Source organism: Schistocerca americana, chromosome 6, assembly GCF_021461395.2.
Source record: "Schistocerca americana isolate TAMUIC-IGC-003095 chromosome 6, iqSchAmer2.1, whole genome shotgun sequence".
In the NCBI taxonomy this organism is placed as follows: Eukaryota; Metazoa; Arthropoda; class Insecta; order Orthoptera; family Acrididae; genus Schistocerca; species Schistocerca americana.
Window position 1 is genome coordinate 23,252,776 of NC_060124.1, and position 25,476 is coordinate 23,278,251.

At 36.8% G+C, this 25,476-nt stretch overlaps 1 protein-coding gene across 1 annotated transcript in view; it reads right to left on the reverse strand.

Annotated features, from left to right (window-relative positions):
- LOC124619377 (nesprin-1) overlaps positions 1-25,476 on the reverse strand; it is a 635,455-nt gene that overhangs the window by 268,668 nt on the left and 341,311 nt on the right. Inside the window, exons 64-80 of the mRNA XM_047145705.1 lie at positions 19,345-19,493; positions 17,207-17,384; positions 16,916-17,101; positions 15,915-16,087; positions 14,319-14,493; positions 9,158-9,415; positions 8,593-8,770; positions 7,552-7,844; positions 6,773-6,925; positions 6,522-6,683; positions 6,124-6,306; positions 5,870-6,013; positions 4,903-5,088; positions 4,675-4,809; positions 3,418-3,597; positions 3,138-3,296; positions 1,620-1,793 (exon numbers count right to left, since the gene is read on the reverse strand). Of these exons, the coding sequence (XP_047001661.1) occupies positions 1,620-1,793; positions 3,138-3,296; positions 3,418-3,597; positions 4,675-4,809; positions 4,903-5,088; positions 5,870-6,013; positions 6,124-6,306; positions 6,522-6,683; positions 6,773-6,925; positions 7,552-7,844; positions 8,593-8,770; positions 9,158-9,415; positions 14,319-14,493; positions 15,915-16,087; positions 16,916-17,101; positions 17,207-17,384; positions 19,345-19,493 (3,066 nt within the window). The remainder of the gene's footprint in view (positions 1-1,619; positions 1,794-3,137; positions 3,297-3,417; positions 3,598-4,674; positions 4,810-4,902; positions 5,089-5,869; positions 6,014-6,123; positions 6,307-6,521; positions 6,684-6,772; positions 6,926-7,551; positions 7,845-8,592; positions 8,771-9,157; positions 9,416-14,318; positions 14,494-15,914; positions 16,088-16,915; positions 17,102-17,206; positions 17,385-19,344; positions 19,494-25,476) is intronic.

Sequence of the window (25,476 nt, forward strand, 5' to 3'; positions counted from 1 at the left end):
CCAGGTAGTGGGGGTGGCACGAAGTAAACATTTCATCCTTGGTCATCCTCATAGATCAGTGGCATCAAAAATTGATGTAACATATCCAGATACACTATCCCATTGATGGTTCTCTCACAGAAAGAAAAGGGACCATACACTTCATTCTAGCTCAATGCACAAGAAATGTTTAGTTTAGGGCTGTCACAAACATCCTCCTACTAGGAGGATCTTTAGCATACTTGGTTTGGAAATTACGCTGAACTATTGTCACTGACTTCGATTCTTCAATCCAAAACAGACAGCTAGCACACTCGGGTCCACTGAAGGCAGCCATCTTTAACGCAACAGCTGCTAGCGCTTCTTACAGTGCAATTAGGCACTAACAAACTAAGAGGGACAAAACTTGATGTATTTCCCTACAAATTGACACTACAATCGCCTCTGTAGGTACTATGAATTAAGTTACATGAATTTTCGAAGCTGGAAAGTCCTTTTTGAAACACACTGTATTTTCTGACTATCAGTCTGAGCTATAATGCCTGCTTCTTTCTTTTTTTTTTTCCCAGTACAACATTTCAAAATGGAAAAGCACTTGAAAAGTTAGGAAAAATTAAAATTTATCTCTCACATGTCATCAGCTCAGCTCTTTCTACAAACATTTTTCACTAATAATTCAAACATTCTTTATTCCTGCTTTCACTCTTAAAGTTTTTGTTGTTTGGTTTATAAATCCCTTTTAAAGGTATAACACTGTGAATGAGTCTTTCAGCCTCTTTGCTCAACAAAACAACCTCCGATTTTGAAAAGTAGCATGCTTGTTTAATGGAAATTTGTTATTTATCAATTTAACTGTACTATAATTTTATCGTGTGTATAATTAATCCACAAAATAGTTACTGTGTTCTAGACACAGCTGAACTTTGTTTCATTGTTTAAGCAAGGTACTTTGTCAAATCAACTGTTACTGTTTATCAGTTTCAATATTGTTTCACTGATCTATTTGTGTTGCATCATTCCTTGTTTTATCATTTTTACAAACTGATTGTTCAGAAAATTTAGAAAACTATAATCCTGACACAAAATCTTTTTGAGAAAGAAATATACTTGTTCTGAATGGTTTTCTCCGGTGCAAGGTGGAACAGCAACTGCTAACAGACACCATGATATTAATTACGAACCTATTTTGTTTTTCAACTAATGCTGAATACTGATCTTGCTGTGTGTCCCATTCACAGCTTAACATAATTGTAAACAGCATCATATTTTGAAGTAACATTTTTCTCTTCACTAATTAAACACCTTTCAACCAGTTTCTATAAGTAAATTATCTGTATCATTTTTAATGTAATTAGTTTTTTGTGTGAGTGAAATAATTCAATAAAAATATGACATACAGTATCTTGCTTATTCTTAACATTAGCATGCTAAATTAACTATTTTTTTCCATTCTGTTCATCGCATACCACTCACATGCAATAAACTTACTCTCAATTGATGTATCTCTCCCACTGAGGTTTGTGTGAAACTAACAACTGAGTCCTAAACAGTTTCATAATGTGGCAACAGCTAGAAGAGTACTTTGTACATAAGTCACCAAGTGAGAAGAACATAACCAAGTGTTCCATCACTACACCGACCTGATCAATAAGGTCCTCAAGGCGTGCTCTGACTATCAGCTCACGGTCAGGAATCGGTGGAGGCACAGTGTCCTGAGGACTGCTTGGACGTGATATGCATGCAGCAGCTGCCTCACAGGCTTGAACAGCCACTGCTAATCTTGCTTTCTCAGCCTGCAGTGTGTTGTGCATGCTCTGAAAAAGGACAAGGATATGCCACATCAGTTATGCACACCCTGGAGGTACATGTAAAACATTTTACTTTTGTAACGATTATAGTCATGAGGTTTTTAAGCAGTACAAACACTTAACACACATTCTCTGTATTCTGTTATACATTATAAAATTGTAGCAAACCATCACTATATGAATAATAATGTCAGTTCTGAAACTGGGGCAAAGAAAACGTTTTGAGTTTCGGTTCAGTAGTTGAATAGACTATCTCTGTAAACCTGCTTCAATAACATTTTTACTTTTTACCATCTGAAAATTAAGTTATTGACAGCATTATCTTTCTTCTTCTTTTTGCTGGTCTTTATCCCATATCTTCATGAGATTGGCACGTTTTTATGGTTTGGCAATGTTAGTGGTAGATGGAGGCAGGATGCCATTCCTGTTGCCACACTTTCCCCTCCAGGGGCAGAATTTCTGTACCGCAACTGTCCACATCTATGGTTATCCTGTGGGAAAGTATGTGTATGTTTCCTAAATATTTACGAATCATGTAACTGAGGCAGGACATGGTACCGGCCGTGTATTCACCAAGGCAGATATAAGAAACCGCATAAAAACCATATCCAAGCTTGGCTGGCACACCAGCCCTCATTGTTAAATTGCCAGGTGGATTCACAATCTGGGGCCAGCATACCTACCCGAATGCCAGACAGGAAACAGCATGCTAACATGCATGGGTTCTTGATAGCATTATGTGTAAGTCAAAATGATAATTGATAAATTGTGAAAACAACAGAAAATATGTTCTCATTCACAGACGCATAGATTAAATTAATGAACTATAGACATTACTAGCTGAATTTATAATACAGTGTAATAAAATAATCCACACTTGGTTCACAACAAGCAAGTGAAATAGGTCAACATTCGTATCATATGTAACAATAAAACTGGATTAAATGTACTGAACTAAATTTCGCAATAGAGAATTTTGTTATACCCGCATAATTAACACACATAAAAGCATTGATCACACTTTTGTTGTTGATTTAATATAAAACTATTTTTAGGAAATAGGTCAACTTTGATACATAAGCACAGGAATATTCACTATGTTCAATTCTGAACTTCGTTTACTTTTTTCCTCATATTCTATTGATCTATGGAAAACGAAACAAATGTACATTACATATGCTGATGAATACACAGAACATATTTTGTGTTCTTACTTCAAATTCACTCAACTCAGTCTTTGCTCAAAACTTTCAAAATATCTCAGGCAGCAAGATAGATTCTGCAACCAGTTTTCATAATATGAGCAACACATATTGCTAATAACTAAAATTAACAAAAAACTTTCCTTACCCTCGTTTCTTCCAGCTGTTGCTGAGCATCTTTAAGGCTTTCTACTGGTGCCTCCAAACTCTTTGCTATAACCGGTTCATATCCATCTAGATTGTGCATTATACTTTCCAGTGTGTCTTCATATTCTTGGAACTTAGCTAGAGATTCCAAAAGTCGATTCTGTAAAACCAAAATAAATGTTTTTATTTCTCCTAATGTTCCAGTTTCAACAGTTATGAATGCCTCATCATATATATATACATATGTGTGTGTGCGTGTGTGAATCTGTGAACATTAATACCTTAATTTGTATAGCAGTTCTAAGTAGAGAATTGTAACTGTCCTGAACATTGTGAAGTTGCTTTTCAATTGTTTCTTCTATACCAGGTGTAGAACCAATGTATCGTTCTATCTGACTTCTTCCTTTCGCCTTGACATCATCCAGAGTATTTTGATATTTTTGAATATCTGCCAGTAGTGCCTGTAAGAAAGAAAACAGCTCATCACATCCTGTAGGTAAAATTGCCAAGATTGCCGTAATTAAAATATTTATGTAAAATTTACTTTTTGATCCCATAAGAAGTGTGCTGAAGATATAATTTGGCACTAATTACATAAATTATTAAATCTTATGTTATTTAAAAATTGTAGGGCATGGAAAATGACAACTTGTAGCCAGAATGTTAATGCAATGGATGTATGAGTAGATACAAACTTCTTCCTAAGATAATGCGTAATTATGAGACTGCACTTGCAAAGCATTCTGATGCTATATTTTTACGTCTTTTTGCTATGCCTCTCACAGCTGTCATGCAGTTGTATTCAGGAATGTCAGAGCTTCTTATGAACAAAAATACGCATCAAAATACTGTGTACTGGAGTATCCAGCTAATTAAATTGAAAGTCCTCAAGAGATGTGGATACACAGTCTAACTAATGACTGGAACTGGAAATTTCTAAGATATCTTTATTTCTGACAAATATCCCTAGTCCAATAAATATAATCCCAGAAATTCAGTATAGTCTATAGCAAATGTAAAGAAGGGAATGGTGGTTGTGAGAACAGCCACATGCATTTCTCACACGAATAAACATCATTACATACACGTTGGGCAATGGACAACAGTGTGCTCTTAAATTTTATATTCTGAAGTACAACTTAAGTTATAAAAGGAGGAGACAGACATACTTTAAAACATGATAATATGCTTGCAATATACACCAATTTGAAACTGCCATCTCAAATCGCTAATTGAGGGCATTACCTTCAGCTCAAATTCGTTTTCATAGCACTTGACTCCATGAACTGCAAAATGTATTCAAGTTAGCAACAATATTTTTGAATATGAAACATAGCAAGCAAAAGTCAGTAACTTTACCGATAGCACAGAAGCTATTGGGAATACAACATATTTTTATTAGATACCATCCCTACAGAATAGTACAGAACACTGCTTCTTAACGTAAGTCTGTTTCCTTCTGAAACAAACTCTGTGACAGTTCACTTGTTCACTGTTTACTCTATGAAACTGTAATACATATCAAAATTATATGATACCTCATGCTGAGATATTTGTTCCTGTGTCTGTTCACGGTTTGTAATATACAGAGAATTGTGTGCCATCAACTGGAAGGAGATCTGCAGTAACCATTTCTCTGTGTCTTGCAGTGACTGGTGGTATGCAGAATATTCCTGATTAAGAAATACAACACATTAATTACCAGGTTATTTTTGAACTTTTTAATTTATTATAATCTTTTGTATGTTCTGTGCATGAAAACATACCTGCATTTCGAGTTCCACAGTCTGCCTGCAAGAGAGGCATTTGCTTGCCAACTGATCCCATCGTATCTGAAGACGCTGAACCTCTTCCAGAACTGCAGGCCGCCCAGCCCACGCTGAGAGCTCAGCTCCTTCTGAGACCAGGTGCTCTAAGTCCGCATGTTTGGCATTCACTTCCTCTTGCAGGTGCTGGTAATTCAAATGGACACTTTGAGTACTGTATTGCTCACATAGTTATACTATTCATCAGCAGTATAAAATAACTGCATACAAAACATGATTAACACAGACTTCAACAATGTGTTACAGTGAACCAATAACAATTAACATTGTTTCAGATGATGTACAAAAAAATGCCAAACAGGGCTGGAAGAGTGTAATGAAATACAGCTCACAATGTGCAAAGACTGGGTGTTCATTTACTGTTGCTCTATGAACATGAGCCATCCAGAAAAAGCACATATTGTTATACCATATACAGGTTAATGTAATCAAACTCTCATGGCATAACTATCAGGAAACAGTGTTTTTCCAATGATTCCCCGTGTATTTGTTTGTCAAAGACCAGAAGTGGACAAACTATAATTGTACTTCTTCTTAATTTAATTTCTATTGATACTTTTCTTTTGGAGTACAGAATTAATAAAACAGTGTCATACTAATACCGTATATTGGAATTAATGATCAAAATCAAAATTGCTGTTAATGGATTCCTTGGCAATACACCACAAAAACTAGTGGTTACTTTCCTGTCTAGCGAGAAATAACATATTCAAAATAAATAATAATAGGACTCCTGTGACTACAAACTGATATAAAAAGAAAAAATTCAGCTTATGACATGATTTTTCCTGCATACTGTGAAAGCTAGACCACTCATGATGTACACTTCATTAAGTTTAAGAATCTATTTTCATTCATGTTCCTCACAAATGTTGTACGCTGCAGTATTGTCATGTGCATATGTTACCTTGTATCTCTCAATCAGAGTTTTCATCTCCCCAAGTTCAGCCTTAGTTTCAGGCACATTTTTCAGTGTTTCTTCTACTTCTGAGATCCAATGTTCAAATCGTGATTTAGCTTCATTGTAATCTTCCCAACGAACGACTGCAGCCTGTTTAAATTTCAAAAACAGCCAATGAAATGCCTAGAATGTAGCTCATGCCTAATAAATCTGTAAATCTAAGGACATTTTTGTTCGCATGTATAACCACAATGTATTACCTTGAGCTGTGCCATGACAGAGTTAAGATCAATTGTGAGTTGATCCCAGTGGCTTCGCAAGGCAGCCATATCATCCCGAAGTGATGATTGTTGTTCAACAGGTGTCGTATTTATAGCTTTTGTAAAAACTTCTTGCATCACTGACATCAGATGTTGACCTTCCGTCATACGGTTTGACACAAGCTGTACATAAACAAAACATCTATTACACTCTTACATTAACTCTGAAAATACAAGAATGTGAAGCCCAACTGTCTTGAGAAATAGTTTTGAGTCATTGCTTTGGAAGTGTTTTGCTAATACACAAATACTTGAGATCAGTTCATTTATTTTACAATCACTAGTAATCGTATCTCAATTACTCAGCTGTAGATACACATTTTTGTAATTCAACTTACACGTATTGTTTCCAGTTTATCCCGCATTGCAGCCTCGTCTCCAACTCCTATGCAATCTTGCACTGTCCCATGAGCAGTTTTTAACCATGATTCAAATTCTTCTTTAGCTTTGATGAATTCTGTGTGATCTGATAAATTCTTTTCAACTTTAGACACTAATCCCTATGTGACAAGAGAAAAATAGGAAACGATAACAATATACAATTTCAGAATAAAATATATTCAGTCAATCTCCTATCTCGACTATGTACCTGAATTGTAGTCAGCAGATTAGTATAACTGCTTTGGTGTTGAACTGTCTGATCACGAACCCAGTTGCAAGCACTCATCTCCATCAATACTTCACATCTGTCATTAAGTTCCTCCATTACAGTTTTCTGTTGGATAGCCTCTTGCAACAATGCCTAAAAGAAAGTCATATGCTATAAGAGGAATGACAGCTTATGCATCAAACTTTATTAAGTCGGAATGTGTTTGGACAGTTCCATATTGGAATGAATACAGAAACTTTTGCTGTATTTTTTTCTTAAGCATGACATGATCCCCTCAATGTTAGCACTGAATAGGGGATCATGGAGGAATTTTATAAAGGGGACTATGCTCCAGACTGAACGCTGAGAGGCATAATCAGTCTTAAATGATGATGATGATGATGATGATGATGATGATGAGCATGACATTGATCTTGCCCTGTTGGTCACAATATGACAAGAATTATAATCACAACTTGTGACTGACCTGCTATCAGCTCCTAGAAAATGCAGACACATGCAAAAAGAACAGCTTCACTTTACATTAATAAAGTCCCATTTTATATTTTTTTCCCCAATACAATGATACCAACACTTCTATGTGAAAGAAAAAAAGGTTCATTGATTAATATCAGTCTTTTTGAATGAAACACACATGTTATATTTACTACAACCCTCTCTAAGGAAAAAAAAAAGAAAAAAGGAAAATTGAAAAGTGAGTGAAATTTGTGAGAAACTGAAAAGTCCAGTGCTGGAGTAAAATACAAAGTAACACTCACTCTGCATCTCTGAAGATCATCAGGAGTTTTCTTGTCACCTTCCAACTCTGCATTAACTCTGGACCGGAAAGTCTCCAGCCATGACTGCATGCGGCTTGAAGTGTCTGCAAATTCATTCCAGGCATTGATGCACCGCTGTAGTATCTTTTGAGTGTCCTTACATAAAATCTGCAGGCTGTCCCAGTCACTCTTCAGCTGCTGTGTTTCCTGGCGTAGAGTATCTTGGCCTTCAGGGCCAGTTGTTTGTGCGACAGATGTGCTCAAGACAGTGGCACGCTCAACTAATTTCTCACCTGTATCAATTATACCGCACATTAAATCTTTTCACTTCACTGTTGCAGTGCATGGTAATTAAGTAAATGATAAGGAATAAAAGAAATACTTGAAACTGAATACTCAGTAATCAACCTCTGTGTCAAATTTATACAAGGATTGCATGAGAATTTTCCAACAAAATGTCAAGCTCTCTAAGACAAGATTTCTTTTATAGAGTGGCACCACAAACCAAGGGCTGCTGTAATGTGTGTGTATTTATGGACAACCCATTCTGGTCAAGAGACCATCATAAATCATGGATACAATTACATTAGGCTGAAGAGAGGATAATAATGATGTATTTGATGTCAAGGGAGGATAACAATTTGTACTTGCTGCCAAAGAAGGCTAATAATTATGTCCTTGACACCAAGAAGCCTCCCTTTAAACTGGTGTTACGGTATTCATGCCTTGAAAATGGTCATTTGACTTCGATAAATAAACACACACATTACAGCAGCCTTTAGTGTTTTCTTCATGTCTTTCTGAATATATAGTTAAGTTATGCAGCAAACTATACTGAAAATGAGAGTTTTTTCTCAACAGCTACTGATCACTGGACGTGTCAGAAATGGAAAGGTGGTGGTGGAGGTTACAAAAATAACAAATGACCTGGAACTCCAGAACAACGGAAATGAGTACTGGATCTGATAAAGGTAGCATGTACACAGTGGAACAAAACATATAGGACATATGAAGCTTAAAAAAGGCTAATTAAATTCAAACCTGTTGGCAATGATGCTATGAGTGCTTCTAATTTTCTTTCTTTTTCCAACGTTTGTTCTTTTTCACCATGGGAATCGCTACACTGCTGGACATCAATCCTAGTTCTTCGAAGCCAGTCAAATGCATCCCCATATACTTGCTTGTAATTTTCATGCTCTTTCACCTGCTCTTCAAGTGTCTGCAAAGTAAAAATGTGCTCTTAAGGTTTACACTGCACCAAACTTTCTTTTATGAAAGAAAATGTGTCTGCCGACATCATGTGTGTGTATCAAAATGACTGAAATGATAACAGTGTATGTAAGGGAAATTAAAGTACACAAAAAGAAAAATGGTCTCTAGTGGGATTTAGTCCACATACTACACATTTGTTGAATCACATTCTGCCCCAGGTATCATAAGCATGAGACAGTAAAATGAATAATATTCACAAGTGGTACTAACAATTTGGTGAGTTATAACTGTATAATATCTTAATATTTACATGAAAGAAATAAGAACAAGGATAAGACCCACACTATTAACATAAAAAAAATTACATCACAGGTATCTGTCCTCCAATACTTACTGAAATGGCTTTTGAGGCGGTTGCTTGCAGCTGCTTATATTTCTCAAGGCTACTACGAACATCAGCAGCAGGCAAAGAGGGTTGTTCATTTACTCTACTTTGAATGCGTTCTGCCACATCACCGTGACTGATTATCTCACGCTGTAAACTGCGGAGCTTCTCCAATGCAGCACGTTTTTCACTCAGCTCATTTCGGAAACCTTCAGGTTGCAGTTTCTGCTCTATTTCATCCAACCATTCCTTCAGAAGTTTATGAGCCTAAAACAAACATACCAGAAAAACAAATTCTTCCTTGATGTTCTCTCTATGTATTACAAAAATTATTGATTAAAATAAAGTTAGGGTTCTTGTTTGCTGGTTTATGAAAATCAGCTAATGCAAAATGCAAGTCCCCTCCCCCCCAGCTCCTTCCCTCAAACATTTCCAACAAGAAATACATTTACATAATCAATTAAAATAAGAATTTATTTTTAGTGGACACCAGCACATTATAGTTTACATTGAGATGCTGCTTACAAGCTTACTAAATGGCCAAGGAAAATGAACGTGCCGTCTCAAAAGGACATGCCTAACATTTGTCTGTAACTGCTTTAGGGGAACTACAAAAGCTTGGATGGCCAGAGGGGATTTGAAACCTGCTCTTCCCAAATATACAACTACTGCCCTAACCACTGGACCACATCACTTGGTACTGCTTCTTTACTACATTAGAGGCAAATGTTATTGTGTGTAGGTATGCACGATCCTAAGAAAACATCCACTGTACCAAAAAAATTATTTTTATGACTGTTCTGCTTCGTTTTGAACACGTGGGAACCATATTCATTGGCTAACAAAACTTTGCGGGTATTTGAATGGTTCAGTTTATTTTAAATAGTTTATAAAGTAGAGATATGTTACTTGAGTTGTGATGATAGTCACCAATGAGTTTCTAGTGTGCTGAATTCCAGTTCCACCAAGAAAATCAACTGTACATTGTTACAGTACACTTGAAAACAACTATCAAACTCATTCACTTGAGAGTCATTTATGAATATTTTTTTCTTCTTTTTGGTATCCTACCAGGTGATACGTTTACTGAATAAATTTTATATGTAATTAAAAAGGTTAATGAATTTCATATGTAATTTAAAAAGTCTAATATTCTGAAAACTAAGAAACATATGGAAATAAGCCCTATACCAATTTGGAGCTGTACTGATTTGAAGATGAAGACTGATATCTTAATTGTGGGTTTGTGATGATGAGGGATGGATTTGTTTCCTACAACACAATTAAGTCAAAATAGCCACCAAGTTATACAGGTCTTTTTTCCCTCCACAGTACTTCAGGAAAATCATTGCTAATGGAACTAATTGACTTATCCATGTAAGTGATATATTAGTTTGAAGAATATAGCATATTCTCTACAATAATCTGAAATTAAATTCTGATTTATTATTATCAGATCGAAGACAACAAAACCACAAGTTTTATCAGAAATTTTCAGAATTTCACAACATATTTAAGTTCAAAAGACAAAAGTATGGCTGTAATTACAAGCTATGTCACAAAATGTGTAGACAAACAACTTATGAACACAACAGTACACAATTGTAGCACATATACACTGCCACAGTGGTGCATAGGGAGAGTGGGCATGCAAGCACTGCAAACATGATTTGATGCATAATGAATTAAGTACCAGACTGGATGTAGATTAGTTCACAGAGTAGTCAAATATGAAGTGGAAGCAGATCTGAGTGTGAATGAAGATTTTACTGTGGCTTTACCTTGACATTTGAATAAAAATACAATAGTAAAATTCCTCTTGCTTTTTACACAAGCAGTGATGTATTGAAATCACTGAGGCTGCGTATCAAGGAATTCTTCAATGGTGATCTGGGGACTGACAAAGAAAAGTAGCACTTTTGGCAAAAGCTGAAGCAATTTGTTTGCCAGATAAGTTGTTACCATAAGTAAACTTTATGTCTCCTACTGTATACCACAATCCTGGGATCAAGATCAATATCCAGCCTTAAAATAGTGAAAAATAAAATAAAAGTTTGATTTAACACATTCCACACTTTTAAGATAATGGCAGTGTGCTTGACAGTGCCTACCTGCCATCCTTTCTACACATGCCCTAAGAGCAATACAAAGAGAACCCCATACAAATCACAAACCTTATTTTATTGCCCACAGGTTGTTACCAAACATAAAAACAACAACAAGAAAGAGAAATGATAAGATAGATAGATAGAGAGAGAGAGAGAGAGAGAGAGAGAGAGAGAGAGAGAGAGCTTTCAAACTGCTGATACAATAGAGAGAGAGAGAGAGAGAGAGAGAGAGAGAGAGATAGAAAGGGAGCTTTCAAACTGCTGATACAATGTTGTTATGCAGGGTGAAGAAAAATTTGTGCACTCAGGCTTCGCAGTGCTACTCCTCACATTCCAGCAATAAAAAAATGTCTTTCATAAAATTTCGTCCTGCGAGTACATTCAGCAGAAAAACAACGTTGAAGAGTGGCAATCTGGCAACACTGTAACCACATGTATGGTAACTACCTCTGAAGGCACAATTTAGTCTTGTTGTACAGCTGGTGCAGTGGGTAGAGTTTTGAGTTAGCATGCAGGACGTCAATGGTTCGATCCTGGGTTGAGGCGTACGTTTTTTATTTTCTAGATGTAGTCCACGTGGTACGGTATCTGGCATCTTAATCATCAACAGCGATTGCAGTGGTCCTCTACAAAACATTTGCAATTACACACAACAATTGTAGAAATGGAAGATTGGGCAGCTTTGAAAGAAGCCCTTTCCATGTCATGGGTGTGAATTTATTCAAACCACTTCATCTACTAGATGCAAAACCTGTTTCCTTTATGCCCTCCTCCTTTGGTCCCATAGATTAGTACCAACTATTATTCTTGCCTCGTTCAGGTCCATTACATTTCATTAGGGCCTTTCGTTACCAGTAGGACTAGCAATTTGCTTTGTGAATAATGTCCAAACTCGGTTACTATTTGTATGTGTTATCGCCATGGTCCCATTAATTATGCCTTCAGCATTGAGTCTGGTAACCACATGCTGTTTAGTACGTATCTCAATGCATTATTATTATTATTATTATTATAATTCTATTGATGGGATTGAGGAAACATCATGTCTATTAACATTAGAGAAACACTGTAATTCAAAACCGAACATTTCACAATTAGCAGCGTCACGATGAATCATGCAGAACAATATCTGCTAGAGGGATAAAGTGTGTTAGCTGGAACAGCACACAGGACTGATAGCATTTTTAATCTGTATGCACTGTCCTCCAGACATGGACTAGTTGTGAGTGGAGTAACGTGCCAATGACAGACTCCAATGTATCTACATACACATATTGAATTTTCTCATTGTAAACCTCTAAACCAGTGTGGAGTGTGGCAGACGTATGGCATACACAAACAAAGAACATGTGGATATGCTTCTGGTCCTTGATGCATCTGATAAATGGGCTGGTGTTGCCACTTGTGAATATGCTGCTAGATATCCTCATCAATGGCATCCAGATAAAAATGTGGTTTGTCATCTGGAGCTGTGTCTTCAGGAGTCAGATTCTTTCCTTCCACCATCATGTGACAGAGGTCGTCCACGTACTCCAGCTACTGAGGAAACTATTCTGTGAGTCATACACCAAGAACCTCAGTGAAGTACAAGTTGTATAGCAAGGCAGCTGCATGTCATGCAATGCATGGTCTTTAACATGCTGCATAAACATGAGCTGCACCCCTCTCATTAAGCTTTCATATAACACCTGCATCCTGCAGATTTCCATCAGCGGAATGCAATTCTGTGAATGGTTCAACAACAGCAAGCCAACGATGACTTCTAGAACAATGTAATACGGTTGGACGAAGCAGCATTCATTCATGAGGGTGTCTTCAATATGCACAATACTCACCATTGGTGTGAGGTTAACCCACACATCACCTGCGACCATGGATATCAAGTTCACTTTAGTATCAATGTCTGGGCCAGAATATTGGGCGATAGGTGATTGGACCCTTACATATTGTCTGACCGGTTGACTGCACAAAGGTATCAAACATTCCTCTCAAACTATCTGCCTGATGCACTGGAAGATGTTCCATTGCATGTTCAGTGGAGGATATGGTTCCAACATGATGGTGCACCTGCACATTTTGGAATTAATGTGTGACAGTATTTGGACAGAACATTTTGAGAGAAATGGCTCAGACGTGGAGGTCCAGTTGTGTGGCCACCACCTTCACCTGATCTATATCCCTCCGATTTCTTCCTGTGGGGACACCTGCAGGAGCATGTGTACTCTACTCCACCGATGAATGTGGAAGAATTGGTAGCGGGTGTTCATGCTGCTCTTGTTACTGTGGACAGCTTTGCTGTGAAGGGTCCAGAGCTGTATGATCTGGTGGGTTGCGCAATCTTTGGACATGTAGGGAGGTCACTTTTAGCATCTGTTGTTCAGAGGACAATGCATTCTGTTGTGAAGGTCATGCGGTCATTAATATTGACATTATTATTGTCACTGGTTGCTAATGTGAGAAATCTGTGTACTGTGCTATCATCTTTACCATCTCGAAATGGATATTGTTTTTGTAGTTATTCTGTCCTATGATAGGTCATTTGTTTCAACTGTCTATTTCTTATTTGTCTAACCACATATTTGTTATGTTCAGCATTACAAAATGGTGTAAATTTAGGATACATGTGACCAAAGAAATGGTGTATATTACAGCGTGAAATATCAAAAAAATGCCCCAACCCAGGGTCAGACCCTTGACTTCCTACATACTAACCCAAAACTCCACCCACTGCACCAACTCTACAGCACAACTAAAATGTGTTGTCAGAGGTAGTTACCATACATGTGGTTACAGTGTTGCCAGACTGCCACTCTTTAATGTGCTTTTTCTGCTGGATGTACTTTCTGGACGAAATGTTGTGAGAGACTTTTTTTTTTATCGCAGGCATGTGAGGAGTTGCGCTGTGAAGCCCGAGTCCACGAATTTCGCTTCACGCTGTACATCACTAACAAATGACTAAGTCAGAACAATACACTTATCATGTATTTACACACAGAAAGATTATCACCGATTAATATCAACCATACATGTCTATGGAACAGGTTTGAATCCAAATTACATACCTTCTGTATTTCTTCTAAATGAGCAGCTCTTGCTGTGAGCACCTGCCTAACTTCTTGCACATCTGACATGAGCTTCTCAAACTCTTGTTTAATATTTTCTGTATCTTCCTGGATCTTAGCTGCCCCGTTTTGCTCGGTATTCAAAATCACCTTTTCTTTTAGTTCAAGCACATACCTAAAACAATATTTAAAAATATTTAAGTTTTTAAACAGACTCACAGTTACTGCCTTGTCTTTATTCACCTCCTCAGGGAGTTGTCCCCATTCTGCCATGCCAATAAACCCCCCCCCCCCCCCCATCTTCCGTCTCTTTTGTTATGCAACTTACCATTGCTTTCTTGGTTTCTCCATACTTCCTGTTACTCCAAATTATTCATATCAAACTTTCAATCATACCAAGTAACCAGAAAAAAAGTGTGTGTGTATGTGTGTGTGTTTTTCCACTAACTTAGCAGTTTACACATAGTTGTTTCAGAGGGTTATTTTTATAATATTACCTCTTAATTTCAGCATCATTATTATATTTTCAAAATGGAAAACATATTGCAGGACAAATCTCATACTTAGCAGGATGACCTACCATTGTGGATCACTTAAACGCAGTGACAGTCAGATTTATGGTGGTATCTAAGTGAACATAATTTTTTGTCATTTGGAACACATCATTTTATTTAGGTGTCAGTCTTTACACTGTACTGATGCCAACCCTCTATTTCTTTATGTTTTGTATCAGTCTCTTGATCTCTTCCTACTAGGGACACAGACATCCCAAATTAGCTGGTCTTGGAAGAGCCAACGCACATTCCCAACAGTCTATAGCTACTCCTGCTGAAGGTGTTCCCCATATACATATATTTCCTTGTCTGTTGTAATACATCTTGATTTTGTAGTACATTTGGCCACTTAACATCAATTTAGTGTTATGATTAAAAAATAGATTTTCCAAAGAAAACTTATAGCCTTCTAGTCAGTTTTTGAGCCAGAAATGTAAATATTTTATAGTAGGACTCTTTTTAAAATTACAGCTTCCATCTGAAATGTCAACAGCAAGTTTCTTTCGTCTTTTTTTATGAATATTTTTTCTGTCTTTTGTCTAACTTGATATAGTTTTTTGTTTATTTTTATCCTTTGTCACACCTCCAGCCTGTATGGCCTTAGTATAAGCAATAGCCTCAACAGTCTGTTATGGTTTTAAAGCAATGACATCATTTTCATATTCATTCTGCTTCAGTCTTCCACTCTTAAGCATAAATAAATTTGTTAACATCGATCATTATAAACAACAGTATCATTGAGGGTGAGTGCACCCCACTGGAAGTTAGTGAGAAATAGGTGTAAAGTGAATCCATGAGAAACTATTCGTTTTATTGCGAACTACAACATAGTCACAGAGTTCAACAAGTGGCAATTCTAAACAAAACTGCTGTACATCTCATTCTTTAGAAAGAAGTTTGCATTGAGGTAAGGTTCATAAAATGTATTTCAAGCACTTTCAGTGGTATCTACTGTCTTCTCTCTTAATAGTTTCTTTGATTATTTCTTACTTTTGAATATACTGACTACAATCTAACTTTCTAATTTTGGCCTGCTACATACCTGAGCTTATTATGGCCCTGCTCAAGTGATTGTCTAATGCCTTTGACTGTCTGAAGCTTGTTGTTGACTTCATTGAGTGTGCTGGGTATTTCTTGACACTCATTAAGACGATCTCGTGTTCGATCCAACCAGTCTTGGCATTCCTGATATAATGTATTATGCTGCTGATGCTCCTAAAAGAAACAAATCAATATAAAATAACTGGATTTTCCACTGGACGTCGACATATATGAATATTAATGGAAAATGAATAATGTTGATTACGCACAATGCTCCACAGAATCATGGATTTTTAGCTGGAGCTGAGAAGCGTTTAACCTGCACACAACACAGCTACCGGTACATGGGAAGTCTAGTTAAACAGAATCAGATGATGTATTTCTTAACATGTCTTTGAAGTAGATACTCGGCTGGTATTATTATAATTTGGCTGCTGACTAGACTTCAAACATATTTGTGCTCATAAGTTAACAAAGAACATTCTTTGTTGTAGAGACAGCTGAGAATAGCTGGCAAAGTTCAATTAATAATCAGTTTATCATAACAAAAAGTGTGAGTTTATACATGAATTCTCATTGACTACACAACAAACGACATTCTTAACATATTTCATGCTGAATGCTGCCAACATTCCTCCATGAAACATGAAAGTAACAGCAGTTACCCCATTATGTAAGATCTACTAGAGAGGGTGTGACAAGACACAATCAATAATGAACACATTATTGTTCATAAAGACTTGCAGCCACAGAGAATGTTTCACACTTCTGTTGCAATGCTTGATCAAAACATTAATGGATTTAAAATGGAAAATAATTGTGGGATGACTATATTTAAGACAGGTATACCCACAGTAGTATGAAACAACAAGAAGTTTATGAATAGCCGAAGTATGTCATTGTATGATCATAATACAGTAATTAACTGATTATCATGTTTGCATTTAAACAAATAAATATCCTCTTCTTCCGATACAAAAAAGGGAATAATGAAAACTATACCTGATAATGCAGCTCAAGTCTTCGCATGATTTCTTTTGCCAGTGATAATAAAGCATTATACTTTGTTGTCATCTGGGTAACAGCGTTGCTTATTCTTGTGTCTGCACATGTTTCCAACAGCATCTGGGCCTTCATGTTCAGTCGATCCAGTTCCTTTTGCCAATCAAATAGGGTCTGAAGATGGACCTGAAGAAACACATTTTTCAGTGAGAGCAAAGTAAAACACAATACTGACTGAAGTGGTCTGTTTGCCTATATTATACATTAACATTAGGACACAACTCTACTTACCTGGAACTGTTCAAGGACATTTTTCTTTTCTTCAAGGCTATCCTGTAATTTATTAAATGTCTGAACTAACTGTTCAGTCTGTGTCAGCCAGTCAGATGCTTCCTGATACTGGTCCTCATACTCTGTCCACTTGACGATTCCCACTTCAAGGAGGCCTTTAACTTGATTGAGAGACTCCCTAGAGCAAATTACAATACATATTAGACATTCAAGTAATAACACTGTCATGTTTTTTAATTGTATATTTAAGCCTCATGTCACAGAAGTGGTATCACAACAAGTTGTTGGGTTGGGTTGTTTGGGGGAAGAGACCAAACAGCGAGGTCATCGGTCTCACTGGATTAGGGAAGGGTGGGTAAGGAAGTTGGCCATGCCCTTCCAAAGGAACCAACCCGGCATTTGCCTGGAGCGATTTAGGGAAATCATGGAAAACCTAAATCAGGAGGGGCGAATGTGGGATTGAACCGTCGCCCTTCCAAATGCAAGTCCAGTGTGCTAATCACTGCGCCACCTCGCTCAGTCAACAAGTTGTAACAAAGCCTTTTAAAAAGTATTTTCTGTCTGTTATCATCTCTCTCTCTTTTCGTTTTTTTCCTGCCATCCAACACATGTTTAATAGTAGCATGTTTAATAGTAGCTTAATTTATCAGTTCTTTTATAATGTTTAGTGCATGCTTATGACCACCAGACATTAGTTTACTACTTTGTAGATCGCATCTGCAGGTGGGAATTGTTGGTCCTGCTACTAGAGCACATCTAGCTGCCCTACACCGTTAGTTCAGTTATTTGTCACTAGTTTTCAGTTGCGGAAAGCATTCCCTTGCAATCAATTTCACATCATGAGTATTCTTGATTGTATATCTGTGATTTAAGATTTACCAACTTTATTTTACTGTGTAGCCAACTGTAGCCTTCTGTTTCAACAAACCAACCACAATGCAGATATGTTTACATTTTGTAAATTCTCTATGTGCCTCTACAATTGGTGAGTTACTGTGTAACATATTCCAAGATATATGGTTGTGTACATAAGTTAGTTTGGTTGTAATTTAGTTTGCCAGTATTTTACTATCCCCACTTTCTTTCTTTTCATATAAATCACTTTCTTTCTTTTTGTACAGATCACAGATCATCTGATGATAACTTGGTAATAATACAATGTCAGTTATGATAGTACGTGTGTGACCTAAGACTGAAATACAAGTGAGACAGTCAGCATAATTCCCTAAGGCAGTATGCACAGTCTATGGAATGTCACTGTTATTTGCAGAAACAAGTTAATGACTTCATATTATATTTTATCAGTGTTAATTCAATCATATTTCCTGGAGACAGCTAAAGATCAAAACTGTCGAGGAGAAAGGGCAGTACATCTGGATCAGGATATGTCTGATTCCAATGGGGCTTTGAATTTAGTACTGAACTATGGACTTTTTCCTTATCTCTTTGGACACCACAGCAAATTGTTGCTTATTAATGCAGGCAGACTTGCTGATTTTTTCCAACCTTGTATACTGTCCACTGTCCACACCTCAAATACAATGCTCAACTCAAATGCAATTTACATCCCAAGGATTTATCAACAGTGCTTCACTCAAAAATAATGTAGAAGCATAAATGTATCTCTTTAAGACAATGAAGTAGCTGTGTTCCCAAACTGAAGGATGCCTATATTCATCTTTCATACATAATAATCTTCATTTCTGAAAACTTTTGGTGTTCTTTTACTTTCTCAGTTTACAGTCACCTCTGAGATTCTGCCACTAACATGTTTGTCACTTTACCCATAAAATAGTATCTAATTGCCAATTTCCAAGTCTTATCCCTATGAGTTTTGAAAACTGAAACACACTATAGGAATTCTAAAGACAACTGGCTGACAGAGCTGTTACAGCTCCAGCAGAAGCTAACATACTGAAATGAATAAATTGTGTTGTTTTTTTGAACAATTTGTGTTACTCCCATTGCTGCTAAAAACGCTATTGCACACCTCCTTGAAACACAGCATACCGATATTCTTATTGGTCTTTAACTATTTCCAGCAAAATAATAAACAAAATTATTTTAAAGAACAACACTATTGAGCAAAGTGACAGCATAGTACTTTACAGATTGTTATTGGTAAATAACCAACTTACACATATGTGTCAAATTCCTCCTGTAGGAGTGCTACTTCTTCCTCAATAACTTCTTTGTCTTCAGAATCAGCTCCTTCACAGGCAGCATTTCCTTGTTCCAGAGCTTTCTCCAATTTCTGTTGGCCTTCCTCCATTTCGCTTTCGAGAATCTATAAATAAAGAGATAGAAGGTATAAAATGAGTATAGATAACTGAATTATTTAACATTATAGAAAAAATAACACTAAATGCAAAATTTTAGGCCCTTATTTCTGTCTTTACTTTCTATTAGTAGCTTGATCAAAATCACAGTGATTAAGTAAGAGGCCATTGTTAATTAAGCCTGTAATTACAAGAGGAACTCGATGTCTTTGTCGTAGTCAGCACAGAAAGCCTTAAGGTGGGTGCCAATTTTAGCAACAGAAGATGGTGCCAGGGAATGATATCTCACAATGTTTTACAAATGGTATTGATGGGCTAGTCCAACTTCAGAATAAAAAGTTGAACTAATTGTTGTTTTTTGTGTCTTAGTGTATTTCAACAAATGAACTTCCTCAAGAATCACTCAGTGTACTCTCTGGAGCAATAATACTATTCCATGCACTCAAATTTTCTAAATCTTAATAATGTCTTCCAACTTTATGCAGCACAATAATGGGACTCATCTGGAACCTGGACAAAAATCCAAAATTGTTCTCTCTGTCATAGTTGTATGTTATTATAAAGCAGTTCAGAACTTACAAAAATTATTACAAAGGCCTTGTGTAGTTTAGAATCTCTGCTTGTGGACCAGTAAAAGGTAAAGCTCACATTTTCAAACACTAATCTGTCAAGCAATCGAATTATTTTGTCAGAATAGATAGGGGTACAAACATTATGTTTTCCAGAATACAACACCTTTGAAGCAGCAGCATAACCCAGCAAGAATGTTTGTGTTTATGTGATCAATAGAGTGAGCAAATGAGCAGAGTATAACACATTATCTGAAATTACTGACTATCTGTAGCACTCTATAAATCACCGAGTTTCTTTTATTTTTATGTTGAAAACATTTTGACACTGAATCAATGCCACATCTCTAAATAATGATAGTGATCATGCATAAAAGTATTAATGCATGGTAATTGCAAAATGATACATATAATAATGGTTTGGAGAAATTACATGAAAAAGGAACTGATGTTTATAATTTGTTGAATGGACAGGAGCTGAATCATACAATGTAAAGAAAGTTTTTAAAAAACAGTTAAATAAAATATTACAAGAACTATGTAGTGTCACAATACTTTAGATACTCTTCATTCTCCTGCCAACGGCGTAGTTACGGGTAACATCCAATTTGATTACACATTATATTTGTATGGTAAAGTTGACAGATACAGTACTGTGTTTTAATGGACTAGTATTTGATATATTTCATTTTTCTTTCACAAAGGTTTAGTTCTGGTTGTTGTTTATTTTCTATTTATTTCATGTGAGGCAAACAAGTGCCACGGCCAACTGAGGTCTGTCCATTACATATTGTGGGATAGCTGCTATTATGCCTGTCATGTGGGCCAGAGACGTTGACAGGATGGGATTCATGAAACTGCACAGTTAAACAATAGTAACTGTTAACTGTTTTTTCATTGGAAGACGTTATCATGCAAGGGAACAAGACTTGTTAATTGCCATTGGGCAAAATATAACATTGATTTTACTAAAATATGTACATGTGTATTACATTAGCAGAAATAACTGGACTGTCTTTTTACATAATAGTAATGAAAAAGATACCAGAATTAAATATTTTCTCAGTTAGTTTCCTGCTCCTCTTTTAATTGTCGTTTCTGGAAAAGTTGGAGGAAGAGGGGGAGAGAGAGAGAGAGAGAGAGAGAGAGAGAGAGAGAGAGAGAGAGAGAGAGAGAGTATTATGTTGTCAAAACTATCAGTCGCTATGCCACAGCTTGGTTACTGGAGGAACAAACTGATTGTCTGGTTTAAACCCATCATTGCTAGGTGTTGGTTGTCTTTTATTTGCTTGGTTACCTTCACATGTTGCAAAATGGCTACTCTGCAGCAGAAATCACTAAATGTTCTCAAATTTGCAAAGTGTAATTCTCTGATTAGAATGCAAAGACATTTCACGTTGAGATGCCAAATGGACCTTCTGAATGGATGGAACATTTGCGGATGGTACTGACAGTTTGTAGACATATTTCTGATGAAAATGTCACATGAATTCAAACAACTTTCCAACATAGTCATACAAAATCAATTCTTCATGCCAGATGGCATGTCTGTTAGACAGTTATCAAATTTTATAGTTTTCAGTGGTGTTTCGTGCTGTTTGTGGCAAAATAATGATTTAATAAACTTTTGGAAACATTTGCTCACTGTGTGTTTTAGAGTTTTCTGTGCATTGAAGTTGTTTAGTAAATTTCGTGCTTTAGTTTTCAGCTGATGTTTCTTACTGTTTCTAGTGAAATATTTTTATTTAATTTTCATTTAGTGTTTTAACTTTGTTGAGTGTTCCAGCGGCCACTTGAATTTTTGATTTTAGCTAATAATTTTGTGAAGTTTTGTTGGTATTGGTATTAGCTGTGGTGTAGTCGTATTAATACAAGTAGTTGCTTTCTTAGTCGACAGAGAATTTCAAGACTGCTATTGTTAGTTCTATAAATAGTTCTATTAGTGGAACTGAAATTAGGTAACATAGATGTATAGTTTTTGCAGTAGCTGTAAAATTTTACCATGAGTGAGAAGTGTGGGCTCTGTCGTAGGTTTGTGAGTAGTGGGTTACAGTGTGAGATTTGTTCAAAGTATTTCCATTGGACTGAATGCAATGGGGAAGCCAGTGGGCATTCTAGTGAGATCCTCTCCCGGGAATACAAAATCTGTAGTAGAAGTAAGTTGATAAAGGAGCAGGAGTATAAAATCTGTGCCCTTCAGGTGCAGTTACAAAGTGCAAAGGAGAAACTAGATAGGCTGAGGAGGGTGAAGGGTGGTGGGGAATGGGTACTCGCAGTTGGCAAGAAGGCAGCTAAGAGGAGGAGGTATTCACAGTTATCCTTTGCTTATATGCAATAGATTTGACCTACTGTCAGAGTTGAGTGCAGAGGAGCCTCTTGTGGCTGTAGATGTAGGGAACATGCAGTAGTCCTCAGCAGTTAGGAGTCCTAAGTCAGTTGCAAAGTCTAACAGAAAGAAGGAGGTTCTGCTGCTACGTAGTTCGCACGGTAGAGGTGTGGGCCAGCAGTTGCTGGAAGTGTTGGGGAATGAGTATCAGGTCACCAGCATTGTGAAGCCTAGTGCAGGGTTGGCTCACGTGACTGACAGCGTAGGGGAGTTATGTAGGAATATTACGAAGGAGGTTCAGGTAGTAAAAGTGGACAGAGCAGGGAACAGTCTTGATAGGGACGGAGAATATGATGTAGGTGGTGACCTGGTAAAGATAGCTACTCAAAATGGTGGCACCAATGTGCATTTTGTGCAACTGTTTCAGCATCATGATCGGCCTCATCTTAATGCGGCTGTTAGATGCGTTAATATGGGGCTGGAGGGAGCACTGACGGCAGACGGCATGGGTCACATTTCAGTGGTGCCTGTTGGGTCTATCAGTAGATCGTGTTTCACAAGGCATTGCCTGCACCTCAATAGGTATGGTAAGGGGAAGCTGGCAAAGTTTAAAGGTGACAGTGTAGTAGGTAGTGGTGGCATCACTCATGGAAAAATTCCTGTAGTAGTTTGTGTTAGAGCTGCAGCTTTTTTAGATTTAAGTCAGATGATAGGTATACCTGCTTAAAGGAAGTCTCTCTAACTAAGGGTTCACTGTTGGAGGACGTAATGTTTCCAAGTAGAGACGGAATTAGCATATTTCGTCAAAATATAAGAGGTATTAGAGATAAAGTTAGTGAACTGCTTATAGATGTTGACTCCGAAATTATTGTTATATCAGAGCCCCACTTAAATAACTCGACAATTCAGAGGCTTCCTTTACTAGGATACAAATTAGCTGGCTGTTTCTCAAGGAGTTCTTTGCATGTACATAAAAAACAATATTCCATTTGAGTCCATGTACGTATGCCAGCACTGCACTGAGCAGATTTTTGAATGTTATACAGGAGCAGTTGAATTTAGTGGAACTAAACTTCTAATTGTTGTTGGTTATAGGTCCCCTAACTCTGACTTCAGAGCATTTCTGCTCAAGCTAGAGACAGTTCTTGAATCACTTTGTAGGAAGTACCAGAAATTAGTTATGTTTGGTGACTTCAATATAAATTTTGTATATGATGGTGCAAGAAAAAGGATGTTGGTAGATCTCCTACATTCATATGATATGATGCAGATGGTGTTTTTTCCAACTAGGGTGCAGGGGAACAGTAGCACAGCCATAGACAATATTTTTATTCATTCCTCATTACTAGATGGACATTCTGTCAGTAAAAAGGTGAATGGCCTTTCAGACCACGATGTACAAATTTTAACACTAAAAGGCTTTTGTACTCAAACAAATGTCACATATAATTACAAACTATGTCGGAAAGTTAATCCAACAGCAACAGAGAGTTTTTCAAACCTTGTTAAGGAACAAGAGTGACAGGATGTTTATAGTGCCGATGACATAGATGATAAATATAATGCTTTCCTTAACACATTTCTGATGCCCTTTGAGAGTTGCTTCCTATTCGAACGTTCTAAATGGGGAACTAGGACTCAGTAGTGGGATAAGGACAGCATGTAGAACACAGTGGGAATTATATCAAAATGTTAGAAGTAGTCACAATCAAGCTACAGTAGCCCATTACAAACAGTATTGTCAGGCACTTAAAAATGTTATTTGGAAGGCAAAGAGTATGTGGTATGCAAATAGAACAGCTAACTCACAGGATAAAATTAACCATATGGTCAGTTGTGAAGGAAGTGTCTGGTCAGCAGCACAAGGTCAACGATGTAAAGTCAGTTTGTAGTAAAAATATTTCTGTTATTGATAAATCAGATATATGTAAAATATTTAACAATCATTTTCTGAGCATTGCTGGTGAATTAAATAAAAATTTAGCTTCTGCAAGGAATCATATAACTTCCTTGGCAAATACCTTTCCGAGATTGATGTCTGAAATGCTACTCTGTGATACAGACAAGGGGGAGTCAATAATTAAATCACTGAAGACTAAGGGCTCTCATGGATAAGGGGGAGATTGAGTCAATAATTAAATCACTGAATACTAAGGGCTCTCATGGATATGATGGAGTGCCTAGCAGAATATTAAAGTACTGTGCTGCACATGTTAGCCCTGGTATTTAGCCATATTTGTAATTTTTCCTTTAGGAATGGTCAGTTTCCTGAATGATTAAAGTATTCAGTAGTAAAGCTGCTTTATAAAAAGGGAGAAAGGGAAAATGCAGATAATTTTAGACCTATTTCTGTGCTATCAGTGTTTGCTAAAGTTATTGAAAAGGCTGCGTATGTAAGGATAATTGATCATTTTACATCACACGGTTTGCTATCAAATGTACAGTGCGGCTTTATAAGTCGTTTAACAACTGAAAATGCTATATTCTCTTTTCTCTGTGAGGTGCTGGATGGGTTAAACAAAAGGTTTCAAACAATAGGCATATTTTTTGATTTAACTAAGGCATTTGATTTTGTTGATCACAAAACATTGCTCGCGAGGTTGGACCATTACAGAATACAGGGAGTAGCTCAAAATCGGTTCACCTCTTACTTTAGCAACAGACAGCAAAAGGTCATTATTCACAATGTTGATAACGGCTGTGATGTGGGACCTGAGTGGGGTATGGTGAAGTGGAGGGTGCCGCAGGGATCCGTGTTGGGCCAATACCGTGCTCATTTACATAAATGATATGCCCTCTAGAATTATGGGTAACTCTAAAATATTTCTGTTTGCTGATGATACTAGCTTGGTAGTAAAAGATGTTGTGTGCAACATTGGCTTGGTTTCAAATAGTGCAGTTCATGACCTAAGTTCATGGCTTGTAGAAAATAAACTAATGCTAAATCACAGTAAGACTCGGTTTTTACAGTTTCTAACACACCATTCAACAATTGTGCAGTTCATGGCTTGTAGAAAATAAACTAATGCTAAATCACAGTAAGACTCAGTTTTTACAGTTTCTAACACACCATTCAACGAAACCTGATGTTTTAAT